The sequence below is a fragment of the Alosa sapidissima genome, chromosome 15, assembly GCF_018492685.1.
Source record: "Alosa sapidissima isolate fAloSap1 chromosome 15, fAloSap1.pri, whole genome shotgun sequence".
Classification (NCBI taxonomy): Eukaryota; Metazoa; Chordata; class Actinopteri; order Clupeiformes; family Clupeidae; genus Alosa; species Alosa sapidissima.
Genome location: NC_055971.1, coordinates 30811298 through 30832653, shown reverse-complemented (window position 1 = coordinate 30832653; position 21356 = coordinate 30811298). Strand labels below are relative to the sequence as shown.

The 21356-nt window shown below is 44.0% G+C and overlaps 1 protein-coding gene across 1 annotated transcript; it reads right to left on the bottom strand.

Annotated features, from left to right (window-relative positions):
• Positions 1 to 16338: 16338 nt before the first annotated feature.
• Positions 16339 to 19462, bottom strand: lipt2 (lipoyl(octanoyl) transferase 2). The gene is made up of 3 exons (XM_042063667.1): positions 19237 to 19462; positions 18487 to 18932; positions 16339 to 17748 (listed from the first exon to the last, which is right to left on the bottom strand). The coding sequence occupies exons 2-3, from the start codon at positions 18929 to 18931 to the stop codon at positions 17519 to 17521; spliced, it is 675 nt and encodes a 224-aa protein (XP_041919601.1). The 5' UTR covers position 18932; positions 19237 to 19462; the 3' UTR covers positions 16339 to 17518.
• Positions 19463 to 21356: the final 1894 nt, after the last annotated feature.

The window sequence follows — 21356 nt, the reverse complement described above, 5'->3', positions numbered from 1 at the left end:
GGTAGAATTTATATTAATTTTGCTTGAAGTTGCTCTAAGCTTTATCATATCATATGTCATAAATCATAGATAGTAGACTGGTGAACTGCTGGTATTAGCAGTTAGCAAGATTAGCAAAATAATCAGAGTAGCAAGATAATCTTGAAATATTGATACTGTCCCTTAGAAGCTCATAAAGCACTTTCACCTATTTAATGTAATAAGTGGCACCGAGTAATGACTGGATATCAATCACTGGGACAGTGGCGGAGAGGCTGCGGGAATGAGTGACCTTTTCCTTTTTGCCCCACAGAGAGGAATGGAAATTCAGTAAACACTACTACCCAGATCCTGTGTGGTTTGTAAAGTAAACATTGTTTCTCTGCAAACAACAATGCCATGAGGGATTCAAGAGCGATATGGATTCATTTCTCTCCCACATCCACCTCCTTTAAAGAGCTTACTCTGTGCCTGTGCCTGTGCCTGTGGCTGAGGCTGTAGGAAAGAGCTTACTCTGTGCCAGGCTGAGGCTGTAGGAAAGAGCTTACTCTGTGCCAGGCTGTGCCAGGCTGAGGCTGTAGGAAAGAGCTTACTCTGTGCCAGGCTGAGGCTGTAGGGAAGAGCTTACTCTGTGCCAGGCTGTTCCAGGCTGAGGCTGTAGGAAAGAGCTTACTCTGTGCCAGGCTGTGCCAGGCTGAGGCTGTAGGAAAGAGCTTACTCTGTGTCAGGCTGAGGCTGTAGGAAAGAGCTTACTCTGTGCCAGGCTGTGCCAGGCTGAGGCTGTAGGAAAGAGCTTACTCTGTGCCAGGCTGAGGCTGTAGGTGTGTTCAGCTAAACGCCTGCCCACCTCATTAGCAGGGTAAACTAATCGACTCCTGTTTTTCTCCAGCATAGTTATGTAATGACTACACATGTGACACACACACACACACACACACACACACACTCTCTCTCTCTCTCTGCCTGCTTCACTGTTGAGTCAATGCATCCAAATCATGATCTAATCAGAGCAAATCTCCCCACACTGAAATGCTCCTAATGACACTGCTGCTGAACACAAACCTCCCAATCAATTCACACAAACTCAATCAGAACTACGAGACCTCTAGAGGACACACACACACACACACACACACAAACACACACACACACACACACACACACAAAGAGAGAGGGGGTGGGAAAGTATTCCATAACATTACTGCAGCTAAAAGCTAATTAGTGGTATAAGGCATTTTTCCATCACAGGAGCTTGGGGCATTTCCCAAGTGATGCGTTTTCAGCAACGGCTTTCTAACCAGCACCCCTCCCCTCACTTCTGCCTCTTTCCACTGTGGCTTGGGGGGTGACGGCCCTAGTTGATGTAGCTTTGCTCTTTGATTGCAATATCAGTTCTGGCTGGGCACTACAGTATATTACTCCAGCAGCGGCTCACTAACATTAGATGACCAAACCAAAGTATTTCTAGTTATCATCATATCAGAAGTTGAATTCTTCCATCGAAAGCTATTGCCACTTCATTATGCTTTATGGCCGCTGCCATGACTTGAAGGTACCAACAATACTGTTGATTAATTTGTTTGTTTAATTGATTGGTCTTGATGATTATACATGTATGATTAACTTTCAACATGATTTTTATATAATCTATTCTTTTTTTCTGTGCCAGGGACCCTTTTGTGAGTCTGGAAATCACCTTTCTCAACCTGTGAATAATATCGTTCTTGTCTTTCTTATAAAATCACCTTTCTCAACCTGTGAATAATATCATTCTTCTCTTTCTTGTCTTTCTTTAGTGATGTACATTTATCCATTCGGCTGACGCGCGTATCCAAAGCGATGGGCCTCTGCTGCTCTAGCTCCAGCTCTGTTCTGCAGCTCAGTCAGGGTCATGTGACCGCAGACCCAAACGCTGTGTCTATGGCAGTGATCTCAGCTTAATCAACACTCTGTGTGTATAGAGAAAATACGGGCATTTAAGACCCCTGTTATGGTGTGCCTTGGCATTTTGGTTTGGCCTTTGGTATGCTTCAGCCCCAAAAAGGTGGAGAACCTCTGGCTTATAGTAAAGTAATGCACAGCAGAGCAGAGTACGGCATAGTGTAGTATAGTACAGGAGATGTAGCATAGCTCAGACACACTGATGTAGTATAGTGTAGTATAGTACAGGAGATGTAGCATAGCTCAGACACACTGATGTAGTACAGGAGATAGCATAGCTCAGACACACTGATGTAGTATAGTACAGGAGATGTAGCATAGCTCAGACACACTGATGTAGTATAGTGTAGTATAGTATGTGTAGTATAGTACAGGAGATGTAGCATAGCTCAGACACACTGACATATTACAGTGTAGTACAGTACAGGATATGTAGCATAGCTCAGACACACTGATGTACACTGCAAAAAATGAATTCTAACCAAGTGTTATTAATCTTATATTAAGATTAAAAAATCTATTTGGTATTGTTTTTAGTATGAAAAGACTTACCTAGCGCCCTCTCAAAAGAACATTTTGACTTAATTTAAGAAGACTTTGACTTATTTTAAGGAGTCTTATCAAGACAAATTTGCTCAACGCACTGGCAGACAAATTTGCTTGTTTTTAGGACAAATTTGCTTAACGCACTGGCAAACAAATTTGCTTGTTTTCAGGATGAGATGTCTTAAAATAAGTCAATCTTTTTTTAAATTAAGTCAAATGTTTTCACAAGAAAGCGCCAGGTAAGTCTCTTTATACTGAAAACAATACCAACTAGTCTTTTTTATCTTGATATAAGATTAATAACACTTGGTTAGATTTTGTTAGATAAGCAGTTTTTGCAGTGTAGTATAGTGTAGTATAGTACAGGAGATGTAGCGTAGCTCAGACACACTGACATATTACAGTGTAGTACAGTACAGGATATGTAGCATAGCTCAGACACACTGATGTAGTATAGTGTAGTATAGTACAGGATATGTAGCATAGTTCAGACACACTGATGTAGTATAGTGTAGTATAGTACAGGAGATGTAGCATAGCTCAGACACACTGACATATTACAGTGTAGTACAGTACAGGATATGTAGCATAGCTCAGACACACTGATGTAGTATAGTGTAGTATAGTACAGGAGATGTAGCGTAGCTCAGACACACTGACATATTACAGTGTAGTACAGTACAGGATATGTAGCATAGCTCAGACACACTGATGTAGTATAGTGTAGTATAGTACAGGTTATGTAGCATGGCTCAGACACACTGATGTAGTATAGTACAGGATATGTAGCATAGCTCAGACACACTGATGTAGTATAGTGTAGTATAGTACAGGAGATGTAGCATAGCTCAGACACACTGACATATTACAGTGTAGTATAGTACAAGATATGTAGCATAGCTCAGACACACTGATGTAGTATAGTGTAGTATAGTATGTGTAGTATAGTACAGGAGATGTAGCATAGCTCAGACACACTGACGAATTAAAGTATTCAGTGTAACTGGAGGGCCAATTTCACACTCATCAGAGGGGAAACTTCATTCACACTCCCTTCCGTCACCTCCTGCCTGTAAAAATGTTTGGGGTCGGAATTTATGCAGTGTGAATCTCAACTAGTTTCTTTCCCTGAAATAGAGTGTGCCTGGAGGGTACACTACCAAAAGCACTGATCTTTGGATGCAAAATGATTTATGAGCCTCAGTAGTGTAAGACACTATACGCAATCTCTGAGGTCAAATAAAAGCCACTAAAATGGTTCCCTGAAGCCACAATATACTGTGAGGATTCTTCAACTTGCCATAATTCATAGTTAGTAATATATTGTTTTGTTTATGGAAATTAAACTGCATTTTAAGAGTCCTCCTAAGCTTCTATTTGAGCGTGTGAGTCTCTGATAGTTCACATCAATACAGACATCCTCAGTTTGTGTATGCATGTGTGCATGTGTGTGTGTGTGTGTGTGTGTGTGTACCTCTGAGCTACCTGATGAGACAGGCAGCCCTCCTCTGTGGACTGTTAAGTGTGGTGTGTACACAGTAGGAGAGGACAGACAGGAAAACAGTGGAGAGCTTAAGGGGCCGCAGTGCCGGCCGCCACTGCTTGTGCTCGCCGCCGGAATACAAACCAGCCGGACGCAAACGACTTGAAAGGCTGATTGAGAGGAACATTTTGCCTGGCTGCTTGTATCAATTACACAGTTGTTTTGAGTCAGTGGGAGGCCTACGAGTAAAAATAGGATAAAGAACACATATAGCCTGACATACTTTTCAAGTCTTTTCCCAGTGGCGATGAGTAGAACATTTTAACCTACTTGGCCACGGCCGCCATTTAACTGACTTCTATTTATGTCCCACACAAACTCTCAGTGGAGTTGCCAAATAAATATGTGTTTCTCTTCTTCCCTCACTTCTGACAGACAGCGTCTTCACTCAGCATACGGTCTTCTTCGGTGGTTACTGTCATTGGTAGTTTAAGGATGGACTAAGATATCCGGCCCACAATGAATATAAACGTTTTTACCATTACTTTAATTTACCTCCTTTCCCATTTTTGCCATTTTAACACTACCCAGCCAGTTCCATGAATCAGATATTATTGTACCTATTGCAGACCTGGTATGACCCACAGCGCCCCCTCTGGTCATGTAGCAAAAGTGCGGTGGCAGTGAGTGTGACGAGATGTCTGCTGCTCATTTCCTTGGTGCACTTCACCCACCTAAACTTCAGACCTTCTCCGTCAGACCCGGTTACCCAAAGCAGTGATGAGGCAAAAACTTTACTTAAGCAGACATCGGCAGACAGAAAGCAAAATGAGATTTCCCACGAACGTAACAGCCCACCCGGCAAAAAAGAAATGATGTGGGCGAACAGTGACATCATTCAGGGCTATGCGCCTGCATGGGTCCTGACAAGAGATGGAGAGTGGATGACATGTGATTTCCCATGGTGCCATTCTCATTTAGACCAGGAAGGAACCTGAAGGAGGAAAAAGGCGTCTGCGTGCCTGCCGATGATCACGTCTCACCTCTCTCCCCCATAACGCCTCTTCATTTCAGGTTTCGTCACACTGCCTGCAGAAAATATAACTTTCCATCAAGAATGCTATAAAGATGTTTTGAAGGGAGATTTTGTGTGTGTGTGTGTGTGTTTGTGTGTGTTCTTCGGAGTGAACTAAATGGACATGGGATTCACACCCACAACAAAATAAAAAAAATGAAAACACAAGCAGGAAAGTGAAATAGATCAGATGAGTCAGCTCCACGAAATATAAAAAGCTGATAAAACATAATTACACCTTGACATGAGCTCATGAAACTAAACATAATTAAAGAAACTTAACACCTGCCAGCGAAGTATTGTTACGAGGGAGACAAACTTTACAAGTGACTCGCCAGAGAGCTCTCTGAAGTGCACTTCATGAAGAGTGAAAAATAGGGCACAACCAGGGAGGGAATGATTGCAATCAGACACTTGCGATACTTCAGTGCCCTCCTTTCTTTCGACCCAAATGAGAACAGTTGCTATCTGAAAGTCATCGGACTCTAGGGAAGTCACCCTGTCATTAAAAACAAAATCTATTAAATTCCAGGTGCAGGGTGTCCTATTCTGTGTGCCGTACCTTACCGCCACCCCCCCCCCCCCCCCCACCCACCCACCAAGTCCATCCAACGTCCTTCCTGGAACCTGCGCCATCAATCTTAAAGAGAGATAGGGGACATTCATAAGCAACAAAGCCCAAGTGACAGCTCTGCTCAAAGCACCTGCCACTTGGCTTAATTGGGTTTATTCCTCTGATCGAAAGACAGAAATATATATCATTTGATGACTGTCAAGTCGGCAGACGTAAGCGTGTTCACCAGCCCCTCCAGAGTACAGAGGGGTGTTCACCAGCCCCTCCATAGTAACAAGCACCGAGGAGTTTTTGGAGTCTTAACATCTTCTGTCAGGATCATTTTAGGACCCGTACAAAGTAAGCATTTTAATGAGATGATAATAACATTAAAGCGACATGCTATTTTTGTTTTTTCACCTGTCATTCCAATTAGCTGTGAGTGGTTGTTGAGTGAGATTGTTAGCTTTTGACAAAAACTCATAACTGCCTCTTTAAGGAGATCAAGGCAGAAAGCCCAACAGATTTGATATGTTGGCACATTATACCTGTGGACAGACGAAGCCTTTACACATCTAATTTGGACCTGGTGGCGTTAACTCTGACTCTAACGAGAGTACCTTACCTACGAGGAACACATGAGGGAGGTGCACAAACCAGTCAACAATTTTGTGTAAGGAGGAAACAGTTCAAGTATGGAACTCTGACACTCTTAAAACAAATATGTTGGAAACAACACAAACTGTGTTGTCCCTATCTGGACACAGAGATGTGTTTAAAACAATGCAAGTTGTGTTGTTTTCAACACATTTGTTTTAAGTATGTGCTGACCTGGAACCATTCTCATTCCAGAATGGTCGTCGCCCTGGTTACGGCCCTGAGAGTCCCCCTCTGGTTGGGAGTGAGTCTCATTCAGAGTGAGAGCGTCTCCATGTAGCTTGTGGGCCTCCACAGGTGCTGGGCCTGCTGAGTTAACCAGACGGGACCTGTCAGACGAGCCCACAGCTGGCTCCGCGGGAGGGACCTCCACCTGGCCGGGTTAATGGGCAAGTCCAGTGGACAGACACCTGGCATTGAAACCCGCACAGCGGGCTGCTGCACAGCTCGGCTACCGAGCCCCAGCTGTGTGTGTGGGGATGGAAGGGAGCAAATTGGCGCTTGAATGAATGTGGAATGAAAAAAGCCAGCAGAGCATGTTGGCTTCTGAAACGCTGAGGTGAACACATTTGAGATTCCTGTGAGCCTCCTCCCCATGTCAGCTCTGTTTATCTCCCAGATCTCCCTCTCTCCATCTCTCTCTGCTGGGAAACTGGCAATGAGCTGATATTTTGTAATACACAGACATATATTCTCTGAATAGATTTACTGATTTGTCATGCTTAATTAGCCTAATTAGTCATAAGCCTGAGAAGCAATTCTGAAATAATGATATCAAATAAATCATTTGTACAAAATATTATAACAAAACTGTGCCTGCACCAGATAATACATCATATAGAGGAGAGGAGACAAAGAGAGGGAAGAAGAGAGGGAACAAGAGAAGATAAGAGAGTGAGAGAAGAGAAGATGGAGGATTAAAGCAGCGTTTCTCAAACTGTGGGTCGCGACCCACTACTGGGTCGCGGAGACATGCCAGGTGGGGCGCGAACTGACGTGAAAAACAGGAGTTGTTTTATTTATTTTTTATCTGCAGCCTGAGCCCAGGTAGCACCCGATGCGCAATGGACGCACTGTGTTATTCACAGGAAAGGCAGCTTAGTTATAGTCCCGACCTACATGAGATTTTGAACGTTGTTGTGAGAGTGGTGAATTTCATCAAAACCCGGCCCTTAAAAGCGCGTCTATTCTCCGCACTTTGCAAAGAGATGGTAGCTGACCAAAAGGCTGTACTGTTTCACAGCGAGGCAAGGTGGCTTTCCCGAGGTAAAGTGCTGTCGCCGTGTTTGAGCTCCGAGTCGCCTCTTCTTGGAGGAAGAGCGCATGTTTGAATCTGCAAGCACGTTCACTAATGAACATTTCTTGACGAAGCTGGCCTATCTTAGCGATATATTTGATATATCTTAGCGATACATTTGAGTTAAATGTCCAGTTACAAGGCAAAGACAAGCACCTACCTCAGCTAGCAAATAAGATTACTGAATTCACCAAAAAAACTTGAGTATGGGACAGACGCCTCAATCGCGACAGTATTATGCCTTTGAGATTTCTGATCGAAATCGCTGAAACGTCTGATTGGGAGGCACTCTTGTGATCCCATGTATTAAACTGTAGGCCTACATCACATCCCTGCAAAGTTTATTTCAAAAATATTTCGCAACCAGCAGTGCTCAGTATGACTGGATTATGGATCCATTCAATGCAGCATGTTGGTATTTCATTGAATATATTGTACAATGCTGTAAAATGGCCTATGCTTCCTAATATGTTGCTGGAAAACAGAAATATGTGTGTTATGTATTTATTCATTATTATATCTGCAGCACCAGCTGATTTTAACTCTGTTGAAGAGGATATATTTCAATAAATTTGACAATTTTAAGCTTGACCTACCACTTTCTTAGAGCGATGAGGGACAGGTGGGGCTCGAGAATGCCCCCTTGATCAAAGTGGGGAATGAAAGAAAAAGTTAGAGAACCACTGATCTAGTTTGTTAACTACCACAGTCACGAGTTGGGTCGCGATAGTCTGTCATTTTTAAAAAGTGGGTCCCCAGACAAAAAGTTTGAGAAACACTGGATTAAAGGCAGGTGAGGCTCTTCATGCTCTCTCACACCTGCATCCCCTTCAGGCCTGCACATGGGCCCACTGGAACTCACTGGAGAGGAGAGGAGAGGAGAGGAGAGGAGAGGAGGAGAGGGGGTGGGGAGGAGAGGAGGGGGGGGGGGGGAGAGGAGAGTGGAGGAGAGGGGGGGGGAGGGAAGTGTTGACACTCACTGGACAGAGTACAGAGCAGGAGAAAGAAGGGGAGAGGATAGGAGGAGGAGAGAGGAGAGGAGAGGAGGAGAGAGAGAGAGGAGAGGATGAGAGGGCTGAGTGTGATAATGGGTGGCTCTTTGGCTCCTGTGGTGATTGCTACGCTGTTCTCAGGCTGTGAGCACTCTCCTCCAGCCTTCCTCCAGCCTGACTAAAGGAGGAGATGGTAATCAATCAACCTCAGCCTCAGACGCACAGGAGGAAGGAGGTGTTTGTGTGTGTACTGTGTGTGTGTGTGTGTGTGTAACAAGGTGTGTGTGTGTGTGTGTGTGTGAGAGAGAGAAAAGAAGAAGAGAAAGAGAGACAGAGAGAGAGAGAGAGAAAAAGATGAAGGGAGAAAGAGAGATACGTAAAGAGAGATATGTAGAGAGAGAGAGAGAAAGAGATGAAGGGACAGAGAGAGACATGAAATTCATAAGACACAAAGTGGCGTGTTAGGCTGTGCACAGAGACTATGAACAGGGTGAATGTGAAATATTTACTCTGCCTGGCGCGTACGTGTGCATCCTCGCTCCACTGTCGGAGGGCCTCCCCAAGCGGTAAATTTGATTCTCTCGGCGCATGAAATGCTGCCGTTATCAGATCTAAGCGCTGGTAAAGCGGAATAGCAATGAGATCTCGCAAACATTTTCAGCCAGTTGATGAATTTTTGGCAACGCTGACATAACTGCCTTTGGAAAAGAACAGCATGAGAAGAAAAGTCACTGGCCAGTAATTGCAAGCGCTGTTAGCCATCATTTTTAATGATTCTTAAATCAGCTAATTAACACAAAAAAGGATAAAGTTCCTATTCACAGCCTTCTGATTTCCAGGTGCTGGTGATGTGCAGTCGTCAACAATTCGAAAAAAGTGAAAGATCACCGCACACTGGTGTATTTACTTTGCTGATTTATTTTTCAGCGAACGACGCGTTCCGCCAATGCTTCATCAGGTTCACTCTCTCCACTCAGCTAATTAACACACTTTTTATGTTTTCGTCACCATGGCTACTGTTTTGGGTCAAAGAAGCCGGCGTGGATCCAACAGAAAACCCTCATACATTTTTTTGTGGTCTCAATGTGACTGGTTCACTCTTAAAACGAATGTGCTGAAAACAACACAACTTGCGTTGTTTTAACACATCTCTGTGTCCAGATAGGGACCACACAAGTTTGTGTTGTTTCCTTTTTAAATTTGTTGCACAAATTGTGTTAAAAATAGCACAACTTGCATTGAATCAACACAACTTGCATTGTCTTTTTAACACATCTCTGTGTCCAGATAGGGACAACACTTTCCTTTTAAGAGCGTTTGAAACAAGTGACCAGTTCAAATGACCGTCATTCTCGAGGTCTCTGAGGCCGCACAAGCCCTGAACCCATCTCAGGCAGCGGCCTCTCCCATCTGCCCCGTGGTGCCCCACGCTGCCCCGTGCTGCCCCTTCTCGAGGCTACGCGTGATTTCTAACGGAGAGAGACCCGACGCTGAGACTGACAGGCGGCCCCACCCTGTCAATCACGCTCGGGCCCACTCGCGCCGGTCCAATTACTGAGCCCGCCTCGTCCAGAACCCCAATCCCACGGCTGAGCACTCCGGAGATTTGGTGCGGGATGAGAGCACAGAGTAGGGGTTAGGGAGAGGAGGGGTATTGGAGGCGGTAGGAGGGGAGGAAGGACCCCTTACAGTGAGCTGGGAAAAGCCCTCAGCTGGACCGATATGGACAGGTGGTCAGACTGCCTTGAGGAGATGTTAAGATGATGAGCACTGATGGCCCAAAACATAAAAAATTGAAGTTGCACAACATGTGAACACTGAAATATAATTTTGCCAATACTTTTTTTTATACCCTCAGAAATGAACAAGTCAAACCAACTTTTGTAATGCATTGAAATATATTGATTTGCATCATCATTTAAACATCAACATCACTCACAATTTCACTGAAACGCTACACTAAACTAAACTGACCAGAAACTAAACTAATTTCCTGAATAAAAAAAAACTTGTGGGCAACCAGCCTCATATCGTTCATGCAAAAGGCATTACTGAATCAAACAAGGATACTCATTCATCTCCAAGAATAAAGCGGTGGAACTCCGACAGTACAATGACTCTCCTTGGCTTTTCCTACATTAAGGGCTGTTTCACTTGCGCTAAGAGAATCTGGATGACCTCCAGTGGCCCAGTGACAAATGCCAGTGAAATGTGAGTGTACTGTGCAAACTAGCATGAGGTCAACCCCCGGCTCTGCAATTCAAGCACATCCTCACTTGTACTTTAAACTTGTACTCGCGGAGTTCTCTGCTGAGCTCACATGATAAGGCTTTTCCGGAGAGGAAGCAGGACCATTCCGCCTCTCAACTGACAAGAGGGGTCAATTCATGTTTACTCTTGTCTTCTGGAGTACCTATGAGTGGGCACTCACGCTATGTGCTATGATACAGTATGATGATGCACGCATACAGTTAAACTACTTTAAAGGTATCCTATGCTATGCTATGCAAGGTCTTTACCTTAATATACTTTATCACCCAGAGAGAAGAAATACTCTTTTCTGATTGGCTGGCGGGAGTGAACCAGTCTAGCAACTTCGCTCTGCCAGTTTGTAAACAAATCCCCATGTGTGAGGGGGAACTGAGTCTGACTGGTGACTGGTGTTTTTACGACAGTTGTGTAAAATACAAATACTCTGCAACTGTAGTAACAAAAATAAAACATAAAAAACAAAATGGACTCGATGGTGTTTTAAGCCCCCACCGTCGACTTCAAGGCAGCGCTGCGACCGTGGACTTCAAGGCACCTAACCGTAACCCTAACCCTTGCCTAACCCTAGAGCCTTCCATGCAGCGCTGCCTGGAAGACAACGTTGGGAGCTTAAAACACCAAGAAACACAAAATGGGCGATGCATTGGCCTTTAGGGTAACCCTACAGGGAGACACACACAAAGCATCGCACTCAGTATTCTGTTTTGAAAAAAACTTCTGGGGGTAAACGAAATGAACTGCAATTTATCAACATTGTTCTGGTATTCTGAGCTAAACTCCGTACCAGTAATATCCCAGCAGCCCAATGCATCTGGTCTGTCCTTCACTTGACCTTCATGGCCACACAGGCTTCGGTTTTGTACTCTCTTACTGTGCTTTGTACCATTTGGTCTGCAAAGGTCAAGGAACTCGTCAACATTGCTACATATACTTTGCTGTTTGCATCACCTTCAAAACATGACCTACAAAACTGGAAGAAAATGGAGCTTGTAGCTTTAATAGAATTAAGTGGATTTATTCCACGATGGGAAAAAAGGATGAAGACTATTTCTGGAAGTCCTATTTAGATATCACGTTCAGATCTTCAGCCCACTTCTGCCTTCGGATAAACACTCAGCCGCTTTGCGAAATTGCTCCCATGTGGATTTTGGAGGGGGGATTGTGTTTCGTTCCACTTCCTGAGTGGCCGTAATGCATAGGCGCCTGTAATTGATGTTAAAGACGGCCAACGTCGCTGTAAGACAATAAATAATTTACGGCGTCAGTAATTCACTGCCGTGGCAATGCTCTCAGACAGCACGGTGCCACCGCCTCGGAGATCGATAAACCGCTCAGTGCGCTGTAGCTAATGCTTCACGGGTGAGTATGCGCGTGTGTGTGTGTTTGTGTGTGTGCTTTGCACTACTTTAATTTGATGGCAAGTCTTGCTGTGCATATCAATGCGAAACACCTTGTAAGGCCCATTTCCAGTAAAAGCCTGGCCCGCACTCACCTTGAATCAAACTCTTGGGCCTTGCAGCGAGCGCACGAGCCCAAAATAGCAGTGCTGCAGAGCCGAGAGGCACACGCCTGGCTGGCTCCGGCGACTTCCTGAAGAACATCACAAGCTGAGATTCCCCCCCCCCCAGGATGGGGAAGGCAGAGATTCAGAGAACTGATTTCAACTTCTGGAACTGCAAGCCCTAAAATCCTTGAGACAAAAAGGCTGTTTGGTAGAACACTTCTGGAACTACAAGCCCTAAAATCCTTGAGACAAAAAGGCTGTTTGGTAGAACACTTTCTGTTCACTTCACGAGCAGAAGCAGACGTTTTTTTATTTTTTTTTGTTGAACACAATGGTCTATATGAGCATTTGAGTAGTTTTAACATAGTTCTAAGATAAATCTACGCATATCAACTGTAGGCTATTATCTTTTTTATTACATTATCTTTCAGACATAGATATGCCATTATTTTTGGTCTAGAGACACCTCAACTGTTCACCACTCACTTCATCTTTAAATAGGAATACTTTACAGAAGAATATTATTTCTTTTGGATCTAAGTCTCAATAACTCGATGTCAGGTTTGTATCAACCTGATACAAACCTAAGTACAGTGATTCATCTGTGGACTTTTCACAGAATAGCAGTGGGTGGCTATCTGTGTGAGGACTGATTTACTGAGGGCTACAATACTCCGTCCACCCACGGTGATCACAGTCTTTGTAATCGCCCCATCGTATCTTCTCCCACTGGAGTGCCTTTGATCGAGTACATCTCGGCGCTCACCAACTCAAAAGCAAACTTCGAGTGGGTGTGTTGGAGGCCTGTGCGCATTCCTCACTCACTTTGACACACACACACACACACACACACACTCACACACATATATATAGAGAAAAGCTGGCTGGCATGAAGAGCTATTTTAAACCATGTGTCACTCTGCCCCAGCCTGTGGAAATCAATGGCGTGGACAGTGTTGGGCTTTTCTCCCACGTCTCTCTTCGCTCCCCAAGCCCCGCTACATGCCAAGCGTCACAGGGGTGTCAGAGAGTTTCCACACGACAGCTCACACACTGCTGACACCTACCACAGAGCTGCACCACCACCACCACCACCAAAGCCACCATCACTGTGACTGAGTGCCTGCCTGCCCGCCGGCCTGCTAGCTACGCAACACCACACCACACCACGCAACACCACACCACACCACACACCACGCAACACCACACCACACATCACACCACACACCACCACACCACACACCCCACCACATCCACCACAACACACAACACCACACACCACCACACACCACACCACATACCACACCACCACACAGGGGTGGATTTGGAGCGGTTCCTCCCAGCATCCCTCAGGAGGACAGTTTGTCCCCCTGCATGAGAGGTCAGAGGGACATTTGTTCTGCTGCACAGCACCTGACGTGCCTCCGCACAGCAACAACTGTTCAGTAGCGTCTGCGTAGAGGCCATGACAGCGTGCAGTCGCGTCTGCATAGAGGCCTTGACAGCGTGCAGTCGCGTCTGCATAGAGGCCTTGACAGTCCAACATGTTTTTTCTTTTGTTTGCTGTTGTCGCTCGCATTTGAGTTTTGATTCACAGACTGGGAGCAGCCCAGATGGAGTGACTTCGCCTGCTTCTGACAAGAGAACGGAGAGGAAGAAGAAAGAGAGAGAGAGAGAGAGAGAGAGAGAGAGAGAGAGAGAGAGAGAGAGAAGAAGAAAACATTCCCCCTGCTGCAGACGACTAGGGTAGGGGTGGGAAGGAGGGAGGGGGGTTACAACAGAAGCACATGTTATCTGTCATCCATCCACCCCCACACCCCCACACCCAGTGAGGGACGAGAGTTTGAGTGGCGACGACATTGCTGGCGTTCAAGCCGGTCTGCCTTCGCCTCATTAAACGGCGGAGGGGTTGGATGGTGGTCCCTGGTCTCCGCCAACGGAGCGATTATCCATCACATCACATCACGCCGCCATTCTCCCGCGAGCCGCCGCTAACGCTAACGCTAGCCTCCGTCTCCGTCTCCGCTGCAGGAAGAACGGGATGAGGGCCGTCGCTTGTTTATCACCGAGTTCGAGCCAACTGCCTGCCGGCAAAATCCTCCAAGGGGCCATTATGAGAGTGCCAACGACTGCCAAGCAAGAATTCGGGTCACTTATGAGCAGTGAGGGAGTCCTGTCCTGCAGCCCCCCCCCCCCTCCTCCCCTCCTCGCTACAAATCCACTGGCACCTCTACAGCTGCTGTGGAGCGGAATGGAGCTGCTGTTTCATAACCAAATGCACGCATCCTTATTAGCCTGCTGATACCAGTGTCAGTCGGTCAATTTTCTGATGAATTGTAATGGACGTATTTATGGGCCACGCCAGCTGTTTGGCTGGCCGGCCGGCCCTTCGTTCGCATGTGCATATCTTTTCATAAGTAATCCCAGCACTGCTCGAAAGATGATGAGAAGCAGTCGGTCTGAGCCCATGAAGCATCACAGAACTCCGAGCCTGAGACAGAAGGCTGCATCCTTTTTTAGCCTGAGTCTCCTACATGAGACCATACACTGTTTGATACATTATGTGAGCATCTAGCATGTAACATGCAATTAGCACACTGACATTGTCAGCAGATGGAAAGACAGAAAAAAACATCTGTCACCTTGGTTTGATGTGCCTCTGGTGGCATATTTGAAAGGGAGGAAACGGTGTATGTCTATTGGGAATATGGTACAGGAAACAATAAATGGAGGTGTTGGTAGGCGATGGAAACGCCTGCTCTCCTCAGTGAATCACTGTAATTAAACATGTCATGCTGTGCAGAGGAATATCAAGCTGTGTTGTAATGAACACTCAGGGGTCACTATGACCCCAGTCCTGCCTGATATGATATCATATTAAGGGGTCATGCCTGGCCTACTGGCGGGCTTTTAAATAGACACAGACTGGTTTCATCAGAACAATACCCTGTGCAATATTGCCTGAAGACTGAAACCTTCCAGACTCCACCAAAATATAAATCAGAAACAACAAGATCGTCTGCACACCCCTTCTCGTTCTCTCTCATCAGGGGGAGCTCATTTAGCTTTGTTAACACTGCCACCTAGTGGAGAGTATTAGAATGATTTCTTAAGGCAGAAAAAGGCTCTCCTCCCCTTTGAGTTGGTGTCAGTGTGATCACACCTGACTGGGGATGGATAAATATAATCTCCCATTCTCTCGTCCCACTGAGGCATTGGTTTGAGAAGAGAGGGTGAGAGACAGCGGTTCAGAAACACACAGACAGGCACACTATATTTTGCTGCTCCTCTAAGCTCTCAAACATATCACACAGAGAGAATGGTAAGGCCTTTGGCTACTACAGTTCCAAAGCCTGTGGTTATTTCCACTCTAAGATAAGACATCCCAGGGAAACTATTTCCAGAGGTCGACTCGGATCCTCTACTTTGATGTATAACGTCGGCTCCAAGCGGGCAGGCTGTTTATTGTGATGCTGCAGTGTCACATCCCTTCCGAGCGCCCGGGAGGACGGGGCGGATTTCATCTAAAACCCCACTGAGCTCAACCGACTGTTTACTTCGCGCCAAGGTGGGCGTCTGATACAAATCTGGCCGATAAATCACAGCCCGAGCACTCAGAGGAGCCTGCAGCGAATTAATCTTGTTTACATAACAGGCGTCTTTAGCGAGAGCGGCAGGAGTTATTAAAAGAAAAAAAGAAGCCCATCTCCTTCGTCTCCGGGTGAGACAGGCGAGAGAGAGGGAGGTGGTGAATTTTGAGAAGGCAGTAAAGCTCTGACCCGAATGAACCCATTTCACTGCAAATAATAAAGAGGGGGTTTACGTGGCTTTGAGTGTGCCCAATGCACACACACACACACAGCCTCGGTGTTTCATATGCTACTGTCTTACGGACGCCTATATCAACATAATGGGGAATACAGGAATTTTCTGTTCCCTTCCACCTCAGGAACCGCAAGCATCAACAGTTTTGGCCATAACCTTATTCTTTTACTTTTATTTTATTTAATTTCGAGTCATATTAAAGAGGCATCACATAAATGTTTTTATCCATCAGCATTATTTAATGCATTCATTAATTATTAACCATTAATAAATCATAAACGCTGTGGATGATAAATTATAGAAAAAAGGTTGGTGGTCAGAAGTGCTTCATCACTGATATGTCTCTCGAAATGAATTACTATGAATTAATGAATTATCTTTGAATTACTATGAATTAATGAATTATCTTTGACTTTGCACCCAATATATGTGTGTGAAGGATTTTTCTAATGAACTACTAATGAAACACACTTTCTGTCTCTTATTACTATGAAATATCTAACTTCATACTTAATAATTATGGGAATTGTGAACTGTGAATTGTAATTGAGGTATAAACATTATTGGACATCTTATCCAACCCTAACACACAAAACCACATTTTAAACTAGCGTGTCATAACAATCAAATTTACCATAACTCATCATGGCACATCATAACGAACACTGGTGAACGGACAGCAAACCCTTTTTTGCCCACATCGAACAAAATTCACAGATACAGGTGCAGCAGGTGTTTTACTGTTGTTTGTTCATTACTCATCTGAACAAAATACCATTGTGGTATTAACAATACAATACTGTTTTACAAAAACAAATCTTTTGTATTTCTCATTATTTCCGTATGTTAGGCAAGACAACAAACTGGAGGGTTTTTCTGGAGGGATACTTTGCTTGCCTGATTATGTGAGATTAATTAATCAATGACATCTGAGGAAAGATAGGGGGAATCAGATGATTATGTTAACAGCAATCAACATGTGGCCCTGCGAGAGCTGCATCTACCACCCGTCCATCTTAAAGCACTTATTCATTAGACTTCACCTGAGATGAAGTTCAGTTCGTTTCTCACTCCCTATATAATATGGCACATTTGCAGTGGAACACAAAAAAAAAACTCATGGTATGGCATCACAATGTTTTAACAATGGAACTAAGTAAATCAAGGAAATATGTTTACGGAGGTAAAATCAAAGAATTCTGGGATGGTTTCCCTTAAAAAAAGAATGACCCAAATCAATAAACGATTACCAAAAAAGTTGGTGATTAATTTAATAGTTGACAACTAATCGATTAATTGTTGCAACCCTAATAGTTCAGGCAAAAAGCAGTCAAAGCATTGCATTTGAATAAAAATGTTCCATGGTTATGAACAGTCATGGGCTATACTGCACGTCTACAAAACCTCTCTCTCAGGAAGCACATGGCAGTTGAACCTCTCGCTGAAGCTTTCTAGGAGGTACGGGGTGGCCTCTGCAGCAGTGACATCCCGGCTCAGCTCCAAACTGAGGGAGGTGACCCCTTTCCCCACGATCCCACACGGCACTATGTTGTCAAACCAGTTCATCTCAGTGTTGCAGTTCAGTGCTATGCCATGAGACGTTATGTACCTGCCACAGTGAATCCCTGCAAAGAGAAACAAACGGAGCACATAGGTATGAAGGCATAATCGACATAACGGTATTCCACAAACAAAAGCGGAGTTTAATGTAATAATCAAAATGATGCTTAATATAAAAGGAAGAATTGGGAAATAATGATGCTTAATATAAAAGGAAGAATTGGGAAATAATGATGCTTAATATAAAAGGAAGAATTGGGAAATAAAGGGAGATTTGGGAAATAATGATGCTTAATATAAAAGGAAGAATTGGGAAATAAAGGGAGAATTGGGAAATTATGATTAATATAAAGGGGATCAAATGACAAAATTACAAAAAACATACTAGAGGCCAAAACATTTTACAAGCTGACAGTGATTTGAAAACAGTTCAAACTGCTTAGGCATGTCTGAATGGGCGGATCTAGTTCAAACTGCTCAGACATGTCTGAATGGGCGGATCTAGTTCAAACTGCTCAGGCATGAATGGGCGGTGGGGGTGCAGAGACTAAGGAGCTGGACGAGCTGCAGCTTCGATTCCCAGCTGCCACCGTTGTGCCCTTGAGAAAGGCACTTGACCCTGAGTTGCTCTGGACAAACTGGCCCTTGTAAAAATTGTCGCTTTGGATAAAGGCATCAGCCAAATTAATAAGTAGTAATAAGTAAGAGACACACAGGCATCTATTGTACGCAAGGGTCAAGCAATCGTCCTACATCCTTACACCCTATACATCCTTGTCTTTCTTTCTGTTAGGTCAACTCACCTATTGCACATATTTTGTTGTCCCCGACCCAGACACCTGTGTCTGGAGATGTTGCCGCTTTTAACCCAAATTTGCCACAGAGTCCAATCACAGTCTTTTCCAGTTCGCACACATACCACCTCACACTCTTCTTAAAGCAGCCGAGGTTGAGGATCGGGTAACAAACCAACTGACCGGGTCCATGGAAAGTGATGAGGCCTCCCCGGTTAGTGCGGAAGAATTCTGCCCCCAGACCTTTCAGTCTCTCCTCCTCTTCAGGCGGGTATGGTGCTTGTCTGATGCCGATCGTGTACACTGGGTGATGCTCACACAGGAGTAAAGTGTTTGGGACATCTGATGTTTTGTCCAGATGCTGCCGGACATGCTTTTGTTGCACCTGCAGTGCCTGTCCATAGGAAATACGACCCAAGTTCACCACCCGAACTGCAGTCTTTCCTAGTGTCATTCTGAAAAAAGTAATATACACAGAGTTTGACTTATTTAAAAAAGAAACTAGGATATGAAAATGGATTAGAAAAAAGCAAGGTGTATGGCCTGTACAGGGTATGGTTATATGATCATACAAGCTACACAATGCATACAATGTAGGTTGCAAGTAGGCTACTATGGACTTTGAGCTGTGCAGTTGTCATGGCTAACAAAGATAACAGTAGCACATACATTTAATTTGCCTTCCACAGAATAACATCGAAACTAAATAAGCACCAGCTTTGATATCGGTCACTGTGGAAGTTAGTAAAGCAGCCTAACCTGATTTGCCTGAGGATGTCAATGAGTCGCTTAGCAGTCGTCAAGTTAATTCAGCGTAATAAAAGTCACAAAACTGACATTGTCAGACATGCAAAATGTATGAGACATTCAGTCATATTTAGCAAAGTTGCGTAAGAAAGAGTCTCGAGTCACAAGGACAGATATATGTTATTTCGCCAACAGTCTCTGTGACCACTCTGATTTACAGGAGGCCGCCATTGCTGTCTTCCTCTTCGCTTCCGTATTTATATGACAGTATCTCTGATCACTGCCACCTACTGTAGTGGAGGTGAACTTTCAGTACACGGACCTCCCCAAAACAACAGCGATAGGCCTAAATGTTAGTTCACGCGCAGCCATCATAAAGCATGATAATTTATGAAACTACCAAGAACAGAATATAATTTTGATAACTTGTAAAAAAACATATTTGAGTAGGGAAAGAGAGCAGTTTATCAATCTATAACAGCATTTCAAGAGAGCTTGAAGAATCCACTTGGTAGGCCTCTTTGACTTTGCAGTTTCACTAAAAGAAATGTGTAAATAAAATAATAAAACCACAAACTATTGACACATATACACATGGCCTACACATGTCCCGTACATAAGGATTTGTAGATACTGTAGAAACTAATAACCTATATAGGTTCTCAGTAGACCTGCCTTCCAGCCTGCACTGAGATTCTCAAATGAATGGGCCCAGTTTTGTTTGTGAGACGTACTTAGAAGATCAGGTGAATCTAATATTCTTGCCTCTTCCCTGAAGCAGTCATCTGATAAGGAAAGAGGCCTGGATCATAGCCCAGCTAATGAAAGGCATGTAGACCTAGTTGATTTGAATACAATGTACTCTATTCACCATAGTCTCTTACTCGTAATTACATTTGTGAATGTTATTATTTTGGAGCGCAAGGGTGTGACTAAGTCTTCCCCTTGTTCTGTTCCTCCTCCTCCTGTACGCATTTTCACGACTACACTTACATCTGTTCAAAGGTCCAGGACTATTGTGGACTAATACTTGAGGAGAGACAACACCATGATCTATCAACGCTTTTTGTTCTTGGCAGCTCTGCTGTTCTTATCTATCGCATGTGAGTTTGATTTTTTTCTTATTAGTTCTTTAGCTAATGTTAGGTTGTTGTTTGTATAGGCCTGGATAAGTGGAGTCAATTTAGGTTAAAGAGATGATTTTGACTGATCATTACTTTTAAGTTTTGCATTGAACATGAACGATGCCTTGTCTTGACTTTTCTCTATAGAGACAATTAGTACAACAATAGACAGACATCAAAATTACTATATTATACTAAAGAGAATAGACAATTAAGTGCAAAAACAAGAGATCAAGTTTAAACTTCACTTAATTGTCAGTAGATTCAGTAGACTGAAAAATTACCATGATCTGTCTATGTCACCTGGTGCTTTAGACTCAACAGAAAATGTGGCGTTCATTATTTTGTTCTTCTGAACTTATTGGACAGATGGAGTGAGCGCCGCGGTGGCGCTGCCATGGGGCTGTTCCAACTACAGCGGGACCTGCAGACCCGTGTGTCTGGCCGCTGAGCTCCCTTTCGGGCCTTTCGGCTGCACCAAAGGATCTGTGTAAGTTTGATTAAAATGCAAAAATGCAAATCTTGAATCTTAACCTGGTTTTCCAATCAATTTTGCCCATGGACAATGAATGGTGCACTATAGAACAACAACAACAACAAAAAACATATTACTGTCTCTAATATGGGTCAATACCAATGGACTATCATAACATAAGATACTTTATTTCACAACGCAGCAATGTTAGTGGTCATTTTAAAATTTTGAGAAAATAGCTCAATTCAGTCCACTAAGTCAATTCAAATTATGATTGTTGGATTGGGGGAGCTTTATTTGTTTGTTAAAAAAAACAAAGGCAAAATACCTGACAATTTCCTTATTTTGTTCTCTTTCCAGATGCTGTGTTGCACATGTGTACTAGATAGGGGTCACCCAGGTACCCCTCCCCACCATTCACATCACTCTTGTGATTCCACTATACCAATGGTCTGGCTCATCTCACCCAAAAGCACCCAGCTCCTTCGTGATATGAGATGCTGTACTGGTATATAGCGCTGTGGGACACAAAT

What these genes read in the sequence shown, in the direction of transcription:
- lipt2 (XM_042063667.1), bottom strand. Translation starts at nt 18,931, where the DNA reads ATGACACTAGGAAAGACTGCAGTTCGGGTGGTGAACTTGGGTCGTATT. An exon ending in CAACAAAATATGTGCAATAG is followed by an intron (nt 17,749 to 18,486) that starts GTGAGTTGACCT and finishes TTCTCTTTGCAG; the next exon opens with GGATTCACTGTGGCAGGTAC.